Source organism: Anomaloglossus baeobatrachus, chromosome 4 (assembly GCF_048569485.1).
Source record: "Anomaloglossus baeobatrachus isolate aAnoBae1 chromosome 4, aAnoBae1.hap1, whole genome shotgun sequence".
Lineage (NCBI taxonomy): Eukaryota > Metazoa > Chordata > Amphibia > Anura > Aromobatidae > Anomaloglossus > Anomaloglossus baeobatrachus.
Window position 1 is genome coordinate 585,142,733 of NC_134356.1, and position 16,039 is coordinate 585,158,771.

Genomic DNA, 16,039 nt, shown 5'->3' on the forward strand with positions numbered 1-16,039 from the left:
ACGTGTTTTGCATTTAGAAGTCTTCAGTCACATAGAGAGACTGCAAGATTTTATCAGAAGACCAGACAATGCCTTTAAGATGAAAAAATAAGGCAACATAATTGTAAACTCAGTCTATGTAGAGTTTGTTTGTGGTCAGTAACTAATGAGACCCATGGATCTGCATAGGTGCTATATAAGTAAAAAAACAATAGGATATTTTAAATTGACACAACTTGTTCCATTTTTATTGACATTTTTTTTTTAAATATGAAAAAAATGTTAAGAAATGGCTCAAAATAACACCTCCTGAGCTAAACAGTAAACAATTTGTTAGTCTAATTAATCATGCTGCTTCTCTACCAAGCGTGTGCAAGGTAATCGCATTACATTTGTTTCAATAGTTTGCAAATATGATTTCTTAGAGCTGAAGCTATTTTAGGGGTGAAGACAGCTGTAATATATTATGTGTTCTTATATCGTCAGTGTATGCAGTGCAGGTACAGTACAGTGAAACCTCGGTTTACGAGTAATTAGGTGTGCGAGTATTTCGCTATACGAGAAAGTTTGCTGCAAATTTGTAACTCAGTTTACGAGCAAGCTTTGCTGTACGAGCAAATACTCACCGCACACACTTCCGGGTCTGTACTTTCACCGTGCTCTGACCTGCTCTTGCAGTCCACACAAACACGCACAAACACACACACACACACGTTATGCTCATCTTACCTTCCATTCCCTTGCTGGCTTCCTGGTTCTTGTAGTCCGCAGGTACAGTATGTTTATCGGGTGACCATCGCGATGATGGAGGAACTTCCGCTGTCAGGGCTTTTCAAAGGCAGCGCACTGACCAATCAGAGGCCAGCTGCTCCTGCGTATGATGTTGATGATGACAGCGGAAGCTCCTGCATTGTCGCGATGGTTACTGGATACACATACTGTAGCTGCGGACTACAAGAACCAGGAGGTCAGTGAGGGAATGGAGGGTAAGATGAGAATAATATGTGTGTGTGCGTGCATGTGTTTGTGTGCGTGTGTTTGTGTGTGTGTGTGTGTGTGTTTGTGTGCGTGTGTGTGTGTTTGTGTGGAATGGCACAATAGGGGACACTGCACAAGTTGTGGAACGAATTATCTGGGCTTCCATTATTTCCTATGGGAAATTTTGCTTTGCTAGATGAGTAACTTGGTTTATGAGCACACTCCCAGAACGGATTGTTCTCGTAAACCAAGGTTCCACTGTATATAGAAAACATGGGGCCGGATGCACAGCTGAGCACTGACTGCCTGCAGGAAGGGACGTGGAGGATCCGAAGCATAGATCATTTTCGGAAAGTGAGCAATTGCCGTGTTTGACACTCTCATTTCATTATAAGAACAAAGGCAGAGAAGCCGCTTTGATTTGTCCTTCGTGCGATCACCCTGATGAGACTGAAACTTTGTCCTTTTGTCTCCGATTAAACTGAACGCAATTTGCAGCCTGCAAAAGTGTTCCTTCTCTTCCTTCACAGTCTGTGCTCTCCGTACCATCTCCGATCATTACACCGCTGCTCGTTTGCAGAGGTAGGACGAGGCGGACATCTCGCTGCTCCAGAAATCTTTCCCATTGCTTAATTTTAATGCCCAATTTCTATATCCCAAGCATAAATTAAACAGAGATCATGAAAGTAGAAAAATTGAGAGCAGGCCTGTGTGTGAAAGTCTATACGATATTATTTCTATCTAGAGGGCACCCATCCTCTATACACAGAGGGATGTCATGTGGAAAAATGAAATTCAGAGTCGTGCACTTTATTAATGATAGCGCTTTTCCGTTGAGGGAATGGTGCCACACAGTGATCGGCACATTATTGGCATCACTTTTATGAGTTACACTATCTTGGAAAGAAAACTCTGTCGCACAAAAAGTCTCATTTGCAAATTTTAATCACAGACTCGCTGATATAAACTGAGTGCAATCTCATTTGAATTGCACAATGTCAAAATTTGTTAAAATCCATGTGATCCTGTGACTTTTCATGCTGTATAAGACTGCCGAATCTCGTCTTGAAAATAGAAATGGCTTTGGCTTTTTGTTAAAGAGAACTTGCCACCTCAGAAAATGCTATGTACCTGCAGATATAGAGGTAAGGCTGCTTTACACGTTACAATTTATCGTGCGATCACATTTGCGATCGCACCCGCCCCCATCATTTGTGCGGCACGGGCAATTTCTTGCCCGTGTCGCACAATGCTGTACTCCCCCGTCACATGTACTTACCTTCCAAACGACCTCGCTGTGGGCGGCGAACATCCACTTTCTTGAAGGGGGAGGAACGTTCGGCGTCACAGCGACGTCACACAGCAGCCGCCCAATAGAAGCAGAGGGGCGGAGATGAGCGGGACGTAAACATCCCGCCCACCTTCTTCCTTCAGCACTGCTGGCAGCCGCAGGTAAGCTGCAGTTCAACGTTCCCGGGGTGTCACACGGAGCGATGTGTGCTGCCCCGGGTACGATGAACAACAGGACGAACGATTTTTAGAAAATGAGCGACGTGTCAACGATGAACGAGAAGGTGAGTATTTCTGCTTATTCATAGCTGTCACACGCTACGATATCACTAACGATGCCGGATGTGCGTCACTTACAACGTGACCCCGCCGACATCTCGTTAGATATATCGTAGCGTGTAAAGCCCGCTTTAATCTAATTAGCGTTACAGTGCTTCCTCGTTACCTGAAAGTGTGGACACCTGAAGAAAATGTACTTAATTCCTTCCAGAACCCTCCTGCTTTTAGTCATGGGGGTGTGCATGGAGCGGATACACTCTGTCACAAAGTGACTGTTAGGATAGCGAGAGACAAAGATCCTAAGCTGTCCCTCATGCTAGGGGACCATAGGCTGTCCTTAACTTCAGGGTTACTTCTTATGGTGGAGATGCCCGAGTCCTGTTCCTGGCTATGCTCCTGATCAGTACTACTATGATACCCTTCTCAAAAGGGAAGGACAGGGAATGAGTGTAATGGAAAACAGATAAAGAAAGACAAGTGAAAAACCAAAACTCTGACACACTGCACACGCACAGGAATAAACAAAGAGAGACTCAGGAGTAAAGCAAGAGCAAGAAGGTAACAACAAAAAGGCAACTAGGGTTAACTCCACAATCGCACTAAGCAACAAGTATAACAACCACCAGATAGTGTGGATCACCAAACCTAACCAGACCAACTAAGATATACTACAGCTGGCATAGGTGGAAGGATCTAGCCAGTATATATATGAGAAGAGCAGCTGTGATTGGCTTTCCCACAACATGTGATCAAAGGAGAATAACAGTAATAAAGCTAGAAAAAAGAAGCGCTAATAGGGTTTTACCAGATAAGCACACGGTTAATATATAGTAGAATACACTCACCAGTTGTGGTTGTGAAAGGTCACAACCACCACAGATAGCATGAGATAATGGCGACTGCCGTGGCTCCACGAGGTTCAAACTTCAAAGTGGAGGGGAAGGAGGGGTTAAACCAGTGCAATCCATCAGAGAATGCAGAGGACATGTTGATAAGTTAATCAATCTTTTATTCCATCGGTCTATACCCGTTTCAAGGTATACAACCTCTTCTTCAGGACCAGAATATCAACAATCAATTTGATATCAACAATCAAGTTGATATTCTGGTCCTGAAGAAGAGGTTGTATACCTTGAAACGCGTATAGACCGAAGGAATAAAAGATTGATTAACTTATCAACATCTCCTCTGCATTCTCTGATGGATTGCGTGGGTTTAACCCTTCCTTCCCCTCCACTTTGAAGTTCAAAGGAGAATAACAAGCAGACAAGCTGAGATTAACTCTTGATAACCTGCCTATGAATCACCACTAAGCAGGTTAACGCTCAAGTCCTAGACACAAGAGAAGTTATCAAGTAGAGTGTCAGAATCTGTAGTCTGAACAGAACCCGATGTCGGCATAACAGTTGGCGAAGTTTGTAAAAATCTCTGTGTGACAAAGTCACAGCTCACAGTACCACTCACTATACAATGAGTGGTGGCTGTCAGTATACCCTGTCGCTTTGATCGACAGCTGGTTCTGCAGGGCATCTGTGCAGTATGACCTGTTAATCAAAGAACCAGGGCATGCTAACAGCCTACAGCAGAGAGATTGCTGTGAGCAATGACTATACCTGCTTAATGTACCCCTATTACTGAAAAGTGGTGGCTCTCTGAAGAAATTAAGTTAATTTTCCCCAAGTAGTCGCAGTTTCCTTTGAATAAAGTCACATATCATAAAGGCTGTAAGTCAATCAGGAAGAAGAATTGCTGGGTGGGGAATAGAGCTGGAGTGACATAGGCTTCAGATCTACAAATAGCTCTTCTGCCTCATTTGTATATCAATTAAACTCTGATTTCCCAGTAATGGTGGAATGGATCTGACATGTAAAAGTATTGCTTTGCTTTACTTTGAAAGAGCTAACTATGCATGTAAGGCCTAAGACATACGGCATGAAAATCGGAGCGAGTGGAATGCGATAAAATATCGCATTCCACTCGGACCAATATTAGCCTGTGTGTCAGCACCCATGAGCGATTATTTTCTCAGCCCTAATCGGACCGAGAAAACAATCGCAGCATGCTGCGACTGTAATGCATTCCTGGTTTCTCTTCACACCCATTCAAGTCTATGGGGCGAGAGAAAAATCGCACTGCACGCGCTGTACACCAGTGTACCGTGAGTGTAGGGTGAGAATGGCAATAGCCGGCTACAGAGAAGAGAGGGAGATAAATCCCTCCCTTCCCTCCTCACCATCGGCCCTCCCCTCCTCAGCGCCGGCCCTCCCTTCCTCAGCGCCGGCCTGCCCCTCCTCAGCGCCAGCCCTCCACTCCTCAGTGCCGGCCCACCCCCCACAGCTGTGTGTGAGCCGAGTGTCATGCGAGGATTGCATTAGTCCCCTGTGTGGCCCCGGCCTAAGTAGTTTGGGGGCGAAATCCTGCTTGCATATTCATTTAGCAAAGTATCCTCCTCCACACAATTTAGGAGGAGTGGATAGAATTTTTACATCAGAGATCTCAAGATGCCCATTGTTTTTGCAGATTTGGCCAATCTAGATGACCTTTCACTCTAAAACAGATGATTGGGAGACTTCACCAATGCTCATATCATTCTTTGGGTAAGAAACAAAATGACACACATTTGACCACAAACCCTAATTTTAAGAAGTTAAATAATGGAACAAGTTCTTACCTGGAATGCACATGGGGTGTTGTCAATACAGTAAACCCTTAGATTATAATCCAAGGAATTACAGGACATACAGCCAAAGACGGCGACTTTGAGATCCTTCACTGCACAGTCTGTCAGAGGTTCACCCACCAAAGCGTAAGTTCCAAAGCTGTCCATTAATATGTGACAAGCAAAGGGATCCAAAAGGCAGTAAAAGGAAGTCGTTTCATCATCGGTTGACATTACTTCCTAAGAAGTAAAGGAAAAACTAGTTATTGCTCGTACATACCTTACATATAAAACATTGGTCATGATATTATTGATATATCATTACTAGTGGGCAAGATAAAATAAAAATTCTAAGAAATTAGAACATAGCCTCTCTACTAATATTACTATTAGGGATGATCGAACACCCTAATATTCACTTCGATGGATATCCGCCGAATAGGCCGCCGCTATTCAACTATTTGCGAATATTCGACCCCCAGTGTAAGTCTATGGGAAACCCGAATAATTTCACTTTGGAGCTAACGGTGAGCTGTGGTGACTAAGGAAAAGGCCGATATGGATGGGAAAAAGCAGATTATCTCTCTCTGTCTGTGGAGCTGCGGGGACTATATATTTATTGTTGTCGGAAGCTGCGGCAACATCTATGTAAATGATGCTGTGCGGCCAATCCAATCACAGTAACACCACAACAAAGATGGCTGCGGCATTACTGTGAGAGCAAGCAACATCAGATGTGTTCATTGGCTGGAAAACAGGTACCAGGAAGTCAGAAATGAAAATGAAAGTATCGGAGCAAATGTTGTTTTATTCATCAGATACCGAATGGCGCGAATAGCCAGTTATCCGTCGGATACTGTATAGTGGCGAATACATTTGCTCATCCCTAATTATTATCATTAGGGGTTTTTCAGGTTCAGAACGTTAATGGCCTATGATTGGACATGATCCAGGTCTCTGCATCCATGCCAATAAGTAGTTTAAAGGGGCCGTGGTACATGTTGATCACTGCAGCCTCTTCTGCCCTATCGTACCTGTATTATCACATTCACTTCAATAGAAGATTTCCATTGTAGACCAGGTTCAGGTAAACAGATCAGTGAAGGGTGCAGAACTTGACTTCTTTAAATGGCTACTCAGCGTGGGTGCAGATAGATGAACCCCGAACAAGCAAAGATTGATGGCTTTCATAAGGCTAGAGAAAGGACAAAGCAGTAAACCGCACTGCTTCCAATCCAATATCTACCACCCATGAGCGAGTGTAAAGGGTCATGTTGGCCGGGTAGGTAAGAGAAAGCATGTACAGATAATAACTACACATTCCAGGCCTCTGTATCCTAAAACTCACACTTATTTTTCCAAGATAAAAACCATACAAACAAGTATGACAGAGAGCATAGAGACGCATCCAACGCATTTCATACACTCTGGTTTCAAACACTCTAGTTATTACTCATCGATTCATCCCCAGTTCATCTATTTAAAGAGGTCTATGGGAGTGACAGAAAGAGCAAAGAACTGCTTGTCCCTGCTCCCTAAATAGACTTAAGATTTGGGCTCAGCACATCCTAAGGTTTAGCCGTAAGAACCGGAGTCTTTGAAACGCATTGAGCGTATGCTTCCTTCCTTGTAAGATTTTTATCTTGGAAAAATAAAACTGTGATTTTTATCAATATTCTGAACCTAGAAAACCCCTTTGCATCTACACTGGCTTGAAAATGTATTCATACCCCATAAACTTTTACACATATTTTCATGTTACACCCACGAATTTGAATATATTTGGGGGGGGTTTATGTGATATACCAACACTAAGGGGCACTTTGCACACTACAATATCACAAGCCAGTGCGATAGTCCCCGTCCCCGTCGCAGCCAGCGATATCTTGTGATTGCTGCCGTAGCGAACATTATCGCTACGGCAGCTTCACATGCACTCACCTGCCCTGCGACGTCGCTCTGGCCAGCGACCCGCCTCCTTATTAAGGGGGCGGGTCATGCGGCGTCACAGCGACGTCACACGGCAGGCGGCCAATAGAAGTGGAGGGGCGGAGATGAGCGGGATGTAAACATCCCGCCCACCTCCGTCCTTCCGCATAGCCGGCGTGAGCCGCAGGACGCAGGTAGGAGATGTTCCTCGCTCCTGCGGCTTCATACACAGCGATGTGTGCTGCCGCAGGAACGAGGAACAACATCGTAACATCAGTCATTCCCAATTTAATGGAAATGACCGATGCTACACCGATGATACGATTACGACGCTTTTGCGCTCGTTAATCATATCAAAAATGCTTTACATACTACGATATCGCCTGTGATTGCCCTGTATAGGATTGCCCTGTATTTAGCTACATCCACCTTTCCATCAACTCTCACCAGTTTCCCTTTACCTGCTGAAGAAAAGCATCCCCAAAGCATGATGCTGCCACCAACATGATTTATGGTGGGGATGGTGTTTCCAGGGTGATGTGCAGTATTAGTTTTTTTGCCACACATAGTGTTTTTCATTTAGCCCTAGAAGTTCTACTTTGGTCTCATCTGACCACATGCTAGATGGGTCCTCTACTTTGCTTTTTGCAAGCTGAACATGTAACTACTTATGGCTTATTTTCCTTAGTTGTCCTGTGGACAGATTTCCCACCTGAGCTATGGATTTCTGCAGTGCAGCTCCTCCAGAGTGACCATGGGCTTCTTGGCTGCTTCTATAATTAGTGCTCTTCTTGCTTGGGATGTCAGTTTAGGTGGATGTCTTGGTAGATTTGCAATTGTGCCATCCTCCTTCCATTTGTGGATGATGAATAAACATTGCTGCATGAGATTTTCAGAGCTTGGCTATGTTTTTATAACCTAACTCTGCTTTACTCCTCTCCACAGCTTTATTTCTGACATGTCTGCTGTGTTCCTTGGTTTTCATGATGCTGTTTGATCCTTAATGTTCTAAAACAAACCTCTGAGGCCTCCACAGAACAGCTGTGGTTAAACTGAGATTAAATTACACACAGGTGGACTCAATTTACTAGTTACGTGACTTGTGGATGCAATTGGACCCCCATGATTTTTTTAGACAAAAAAAATTTTACGGCACTTCCAATATGCAGTCTGAACAGGTGCAAAACTGAACATGACATATAATAACAAAAAAGACAGTTTCACTCTGAAAAGCTAAAGCTTGCAAACCATGAATGTAAGAATATAGAGATAATGGAGATATTTAGCATACAAAGATAGCCAAGTCTATATTTGCCCAGTAGCTACGTCAAGGCATATCTCATATACTGGGTACCTACTCTAAATCCTCTATCTGTGTTAAAAACCTCCATGTGTATGGGTGAGTAAAAACCTGCTATTAGAGAATAAAATCACCTGTGGCTAATGGGGGAGGGGTGCATAGTTAGAGGGCATGACTCTATAGGCTGCTTCCACACATCAGTTTTTTGGCATCAGGCACGATCCGGTGAAAAAACTGATGCGACGGATCCGGCAAAAAAAAAAAAACGGATCAGTTGCATCAATTTTTTCCATGAGTTCCTTCAGTTTTTTGATGGATCCATTGTGTTACTGAGCATGCTCAGTTCAAAAAAACGGATCCGGCGGCCGTATCCATTTTTTTTCTGCATTACGCCGTATCCGGCGTCCATAGGCTTTCATTTAAAAACAAGCTATACGGCGCGATATGGTTTTTCGCTGGAGATAAAAAACGTTCCCCTCAGCGTTCCATCCGGCCGCCGGGCAAGCAAATTTTGCTGGATCTGGCGAAAGCTGGATGGAACGCAATGTCATCCACAATCTGGCGCTAATAGAAGTCTATGGGGGAAAAACGGATCCGGCAGCAACAGACGCTGCATCCATTTTTCAAGTTGCCTTATGGCAAAAAACTGATGTGTGAAAGCAGCCTTAGGCTGCTTTCACACTACGTTTTTTTAACATGCGTCATGAACGTTTTTTTAACGCAAAAATGGATCCAGTGCAAATGCGTTTTCAATTCAATGCATTTGCAATGGACTCGCGTTAACATGCGTTCACCTCCGTTTGCGTGCGTTATAGTGAGGATCCAGCGAGTTGCAGTTTTTTAACATTTTCCAAAAACGCTACTTGTAGCGTTTTTGAGATGCGTCCAAATACTGCAAATTGCTGGATCCTGACTAAACAGCATGCAAACGCATGTGAACGCTGGCGTGCTGATAGACAGGATCCTGCTTGCTTTACTGAGCATGCCCAGAAACCAGCCTCCGTGATCAGTGTCTCTCTCCCCCCTCCCTCTCTCTCCTCCCATCTCTCTCCCCTGTCTCTCCCCCACCTGAGAGCTGCGGACGCTCGTAACCAAGATAAATGTCGGGCATCCAAGCAAGTTACCCGATGTTTACCTTAGTTACGATCCTCTGCAGCTGTGAGATGCCGGCTCCCAGTCTGGCACGTTTAGTTCCCCTCACTCCTGATCACATGACTCCAATGCCCGCCCCTAAACATCCAATGACAGGATCCTGCAAAATAACATGCGTTTGCATGCATTTGTTTGCTGTAAAAGCAGGATCCGCTTTTACAGCAAAAAAACGTTCATGACGCATGTTAAAAAAGCGTAGTGTGAAAGCAGCCTTAGGCTGCTTTCACACTACGTCTTTTTAACATGCGTCCTGAACGTTTTTTTAACGCAGAAACGGATCCAGTGCAAATGCGTTTTCATTTCAATGCATTTGCAATGGACTCGCGTTAACATGCGTTCACCTGCGTTTGCATGCGTTATAGTGAGGATCCAGCGACTTGCAGTTTTTTAACATCTTTCAAAAACGCTACTTGTAGCATTTTTGAGCTGCGTCCAACTTCTGCAAATTGCTGGATCCTGACTAAACAGCATGCAAACGCATGTGAACGCTGGCGTGCTGATAGACAGGATCCTGCTTGCTCTACTGAGCATGCACAGAAGCCAGCCCCGTGATCAGTCTATCTCTCTCCTACCTCTCTGTCTCTCCCCCTCCCTCTCTCTCCCACCTGAGAGCTGCAGACACTCGTAACCAAGGTAAACATCGGGTAACCACTTATCTTAGTTACCCGATGTTTATCTTGGTTATGTGTGCAGGGAGCCCGGCTCCTAGCAGCTGCAGACGCTCGTAACCAAAGTAAATATCGGGTATCCAAGCAAGTATACCCGATGTTTACCTTGGTTACGAGCCTCGCAGCTGTCAGATGCCGGCTCCCAGTCTGGCACGTTTAGTTCCCATCACTCCCGATCACATGACTCCAATGCCCGCCCCTAAACATCCAGTGACAGGATCCTGCAAAGTAACACATGCGTTTGCATGCGTTTTTTGCTGTAAAAGCAGGATCCGCTTTTGCAGCAAAAAAACGTTCAGGACGCATGTTAAAAAGATGTAGTGTGAAAGCAGCCTAATCCAGACAAAAAGACTGATGGCACTCCCAAAATGCAGTCTGAACAGGTGCAAAACTGAACATGACATATAATAAATGCAGTAATGCATGTCTATATTCTTACATTCATGGTTTGCATGCTTTAGCATTTCAGAATGCAGCTGTTATTTTTTGGTAATACATGATTTTATATGGGGTCATCAGATTACAGCGGGCTGAATACAAATGCGATGCACAATTTTCAGAATTATATCTGTAAAACATTTAGAAAACCATATATCATTTCCTTTAAATATCATAATAGCTTACTACTTTGTGTTGGTGTGTCACAAAAAATCCCAATAAAATACATTTAAGTTTGTGGGTGTAACAGGAAAAAATGTGGAAAGTTCACAGGGTATGAATACTTTTGCAAGGCACTATATAATAGTCAATGGATTCTGTAATAGCAATTGATGACTATGAGAAGCAGGTTGCATATTGCGTTCCCTATAAATATCGTATACTGCTCAATTCATTGTAATATATTCCTCTCTACTCGTAGACAATGATATTTTATGCTACACAAAAAATATTTATAACATAGCAACCATCTGGAAAGAATGATGTTGTGATCACAGACTACTGATGCAGAAAAATACTACCTCAGCGAATACATCAGTTTTCATGAGACAGCTACAACTCAAAATTTCATATGTTGGGTAACACATAGTGCAGATAATCTGCTAACATAATCACCTTGCACACCCATGCAAAGACATTATGTATATACTGTATACCTTCACTTTTTGTCCCTATAATTTTTATCTCCTTATTGTGCAGTGGAGGTAATTATATTTAAGAAATGTAAAAGTATCCTATGCTTCCTTTGTGGAATTCTTAAGGCCGCTTTACATGCAACGATATGGCTAACAGGATGTTGTTGAGGGTCACGGAATTCGTGACGCACATCCGGCATCGTTAGCGACGTTGATGCGTGTGAAACGCACGAACGACCGCTAACGATCAAAATTACTCACCATATCGTTGATCGATGACACGTCATTCTAATCCCAAATGTCGTTGCTGTTGCAGGACACAGGTTGTTCGTCGTTCCTGCGGCAGCACACATCGCTACGTGTGACACCGCAGGAATGAGGAACAATAGCTTACCTGCGTCCTCCGGCAACGAGGTGGACGTGTCTTTCCTTCGGCTGTTCTCCGCCCCTCCGCTTCTATTGGCCGCCTGCCGTGTGACGCCGCTGTGACACTGCACGAACTGCCCCCTTAGAAAGGAGGCGGTTCGCCGGCCACAGCGACGTCGCAGGGAAGGTATGTGTGACGGGACCTAATGACATTGTGCGCCACGGGCAGCGATTTGCCCGTGATGCACAAACGATGGGGCGGGTACGCTCGCTAGCGATCTCGCTAGCGAGATCGCAGTGTGTAAAGTGGCCTTTAGGCCAGGTTGAAATATATACTCTACTCTTCGCTGAGCACCATGTCAGGGTTTCTATCTAAATCCCTGAAAAATGGGATTCAGAGGGAATGCTCGGCAGAGAGCCCGATCGAGCTGAAATATGGTCACCAGTAGAATGAAGGTCAGGGTGAGTAGAAAGTGACTCTATCTGCATTATAATAGTGAGTGGTTACATCAGGGATTCTGTCTAAATCTTTTTTTAGAGGGAATTTAGATGAAAACCCAATACAGTGCCAAGAATACAAGACAGGAAAAGTTGAATCTTGCCGTACACATTACAATAATGATGGAGGCTAGCATTGTACATAATATACTGGTTGATATCACGCTGTACAAAGGGCTGGTAAGATGTAGTACAGTGTATTCCCCATTTGAGTCGGGGATATCGGATCAACTGGAAGATGACGTGACATCATCGGATCTCAGAAGTCACGTAGTCCGGGGGTCCACGATGGGGATGAGCGGAACGCAATAGCTGTTACGGGGGGCTGTCTGATAATAAAACCTAAAGGAATGTCAGACAGTCAGGGTCCACCGTGCAAAGACTCTGCTGCAGACTATGGCAGAGGATAAGGGGTATATAAGTGTGCCACTGTAAAAAATAATAGCACAAGTGCAGAGTGCAATACCTCTGTTAAACTCACAGAGGAATATAATTGGAAAATAAAGCAATTCCTCCCTTACTTGGAGGGTGTGTGGAATGGTCTCTGTTAAAGATCACAGAGACAAAAGCAGTGAGTGGGAAATGGCACCTACCTAGGTCCGTTCCTCTAGTGGTGCCAGGAGACGGACAGCAGCGTAAGCCGCACAAAGCTCCTACCTGCGTTCACTCCTCTAGTGCGCGAGGACACAAACCACTAGATATGGCACCTGCCTAGGTCCGCTCTTCTAGTGGTGCAAAAGAGACGGACAGCAGCGTAAGCCGCACAAAGCTCCTACCTCTGTTCGCTCCCCTAGTGTGCGAGGATACGAACAACTGCCAGACGCAGTATAAGGAACGTTACCCTAGCGGCAACGTCCACCTACGAGTAGAATCACAAGTCCCAGCCGGACCATGTGCCTCAGGCACCTGCCTATGTCCACTCCACTAAGAGGTAAGGATACGGACTGCAGCCAAAGCTGTAAGGTATAAGCACACTACCCTGCCGGTAGCGCTCACCTAACATAGACAGAGAGATGCCTAGAGGGACGTGCACAGGGCGTCTACCCTCATGCATGAACCAAGAGGACTGAGCGCCGGGCGGCGTGTGTCAGGGTCTTATATAGACTTTGTGCCTCATCCAAGATGGAACACACCAGAGCCAATCCGCTGCCAGAATGACAGCAATGACATCACGCTGGCCTATCACCAAGCAAAGCGTCACAAGCACATGACCAGCGACCAATCGGCATAGAAGGTGTCAGAGACATGTGACCACGTGTCACAAGCACATGACCAGTGGCCAATCAGCTTAGAAGGTGTCAGAGACATGTGACCTCGTGTCAGCGATGATGTCACCCGCACATGTGCAATGGCTCCAAGATAGGACTTAGTCTCCAGCGGTTGCACATGTGCAGTAGCAAGAAATCCGGACATGGTCTCCAGAGCCACAGCAACCGTAACAGTACCTCCCCCTCAAGGGCCCCCTCCCGATGACGCAGGTAATCGGCAACTAAGTCGGGAGCATGGACAGCCTCCTCAGGCTCCCAAGAGCGATGTTCCGGGCCATAGCCCTCCCAATCTATCAAGAAGAACCTGTGCCCTCTAACCATCTTAGAACCAACTATGGCTCGTACCTCATAGCTAGAGCGAGAGGAATCAGAGGCAGGAGAGTGCACTTCACGAGCGTGAGGTAAAATAGCCGGCTTTAGCAGTGAAACATGGAATTTGTCATGGATCCTAAGATGGACGGGTAACTTCAATTGGTAGACTACAGGATTTACCTGTCGAAGGACCTCATAAGGACCCAGGAAGCGAGAAGCAAATTTGACAGAGCTCACTCTAAATTTCACGTGTTTTGCAGAGAGCCACACAAAATCCCCTGGAGAAAAGACAGGAGCCGGGCGACGAAACCGATCGGACACCGTCTTTATACGGTCCTTAGCTGCTTGGATCGACTCTTGAGTCCGATCCCAAACCTCTCTGGCATTAGTTGCCCAGTCGGCCACAAGAGGAGAAGGTGCAGCAGCCTGAAATGGTATCGTGGTTCTCAGCAACAAAGTGTCGAAGGTATATAATCATGGATTGATTGGTACGCTCAACCAAACCATTGGTCTCCGGATGGTATGCCGAAGAGAGATTCAACTCAATTTGCAGAAGGCTACAAAAATCTCGCCAGAAACGGGAAGCAAATTGCGGGCCTCTATCACAAATGATACGATCTGGCATCCCGTGAAGCCTAAAGACATGTTTGAGGAATAGTTTGGCTAGTACCCTGGAAGACGGGATTCTCGATAACGGTATGAGATGAACCATCCGGGAGAAATGGTCCGTAATGACCCACACAAATCTATGTCCCTGTGAACACGGAAGATCACCCACAAAGTCCATGCCTACCACCTCCCATGGTCTATCTGACACTGGTAAAGGATGCAAGAGCCCAGCCGGTCTCTGCCGTAATGGACGGTTGCGAGCACACGAGTAGCAGGAACCGACATATCTCTTGACGTGGCTGGCTAAGTGTGGCCACCAATACCACCTCTCCAGTAACTCTCGTGTCCGCCTAATACCAAAATGCCCACCCACCTTTGAGGTGTGGGCCCACGACAGTATATCATTCTGTCGATCAGGCGGCACAAAGGTCTTGCCCGGTGGGATTTGGTCTAACGTCACAGGAGAGAGCGTATGAAAAACCCTGGAGTGAAGGATAAGATGAGGTTCGTCAATCTCTTCCTGGGTAGAAGCCATAGAGCGAGACAGAGCGTCTGCCTTGTTATTCTTACTCCCAGACAGATAGTTGGTGGAGAAGTGAAAGCGGGAGAAAAACAAGGACCAACGGGCTTGGCGAGGATTCAGACGCTGAGCGGTTTGTAGGTACGTCAGATTCTTATAGTCTGTATAGACCTGGAAAGGATGTTTCGCTCCTTCCAGCAAGTGACGCCACTCCTCCAAGGCTAATCTCAGGGCGAGCAGTTCCCTATCCCCAATGGTATAGTTTCTCTCTGCCGGTGAAAAGGTTTTAGCAAAGAAGAAACACGGCCTTTTTCTACCTGCACCGTTCTTTTGATACAAGATCGCACCAGCACCCACTGAAGAGGGATCAACCTCCAAGAGGAAGGGCTTATTCTCATCGGGTCTTCGAAGAACGGGAGCAGCTGAAAAGTGTCTTTTTACTGCCTCAAAAGCCTGGGATGTCTCAGTAGACCAGACTTTTGGATTAGCACCTTTCTTAGTCAAGAATGACAAAGGAATTCAGCTCACCCACTCCAAGTCTCCAGGCCCTCTCTCTGCAGCACGGACAATCGGCCGGGCAGCTGCAAGCATGTGAGATAAAGTCCAGCGCAGGAAAGAAGGCACTCTTCAATATAAATTTCCATATGGTTTATTCCATGTGCACACATATAGAGGTAGGTACAGACAGCCCCTGGGCAGGGCAAGAATGACTAGCGACGCGTTTCGACCGTATTACACGGTCTTAGTCATGTAACTGACTAATCTAAGTGCAGAGTTTAAAAAGACATGCATTCACATTATAATGAACACACATGTGGAGTGACCGATGCTGCTGCTCCTGTTGTTAACTCTTTCTTGCCTTCATTAAACTTCACAATCTAATTCATTACAGGCTTGAGTTGATAGAGATCTATAAGAGCTAGAAACACTGTGTTAGAAAAGCAATACCTACAAACTGTACTTGTAACAAATACATATGGTTATAAATATATTGCACAGATTTGTATTTTATATGTTGTTTATATATAGAGGGAAAAAAAAAATTTCCACTATCAATGTGTACATTTTTGTGGACACCAAAATGCCTACTTGAATATTTCTTGTATGTCTCATCTCTAATTAAATAGATGCTAGTGAGACTTCATGTTAGCTGTGAGCT

General features: G+C 45.1%; 1 protein-coding gene across 3 annotated transcripts in view; it reads right to left on the bottom strand.

The window, feature by feature from the left end:
* UNC5D (unc-5 netrin receptor D) overlaps positions 1–16,039 on the bottom strand; it is a 952,147-nt gene that overhangs the window by 126,867 nt on the left and 809,241 nt on the right. For all 3 annotated transcript variants that reach the window (XM_075346117.1, XM_075346118.1, XM_075346116.1), the window contains one exon: positions 5,198–5,425. In XM_075346117.1, the coding sequence (XP_075202232.1) occupies positions 5,198–5,425 (228 nt within the window). The remainder of the gene's footprint in view (positions 1–5,197; positions 5,426–16,039) is intronic.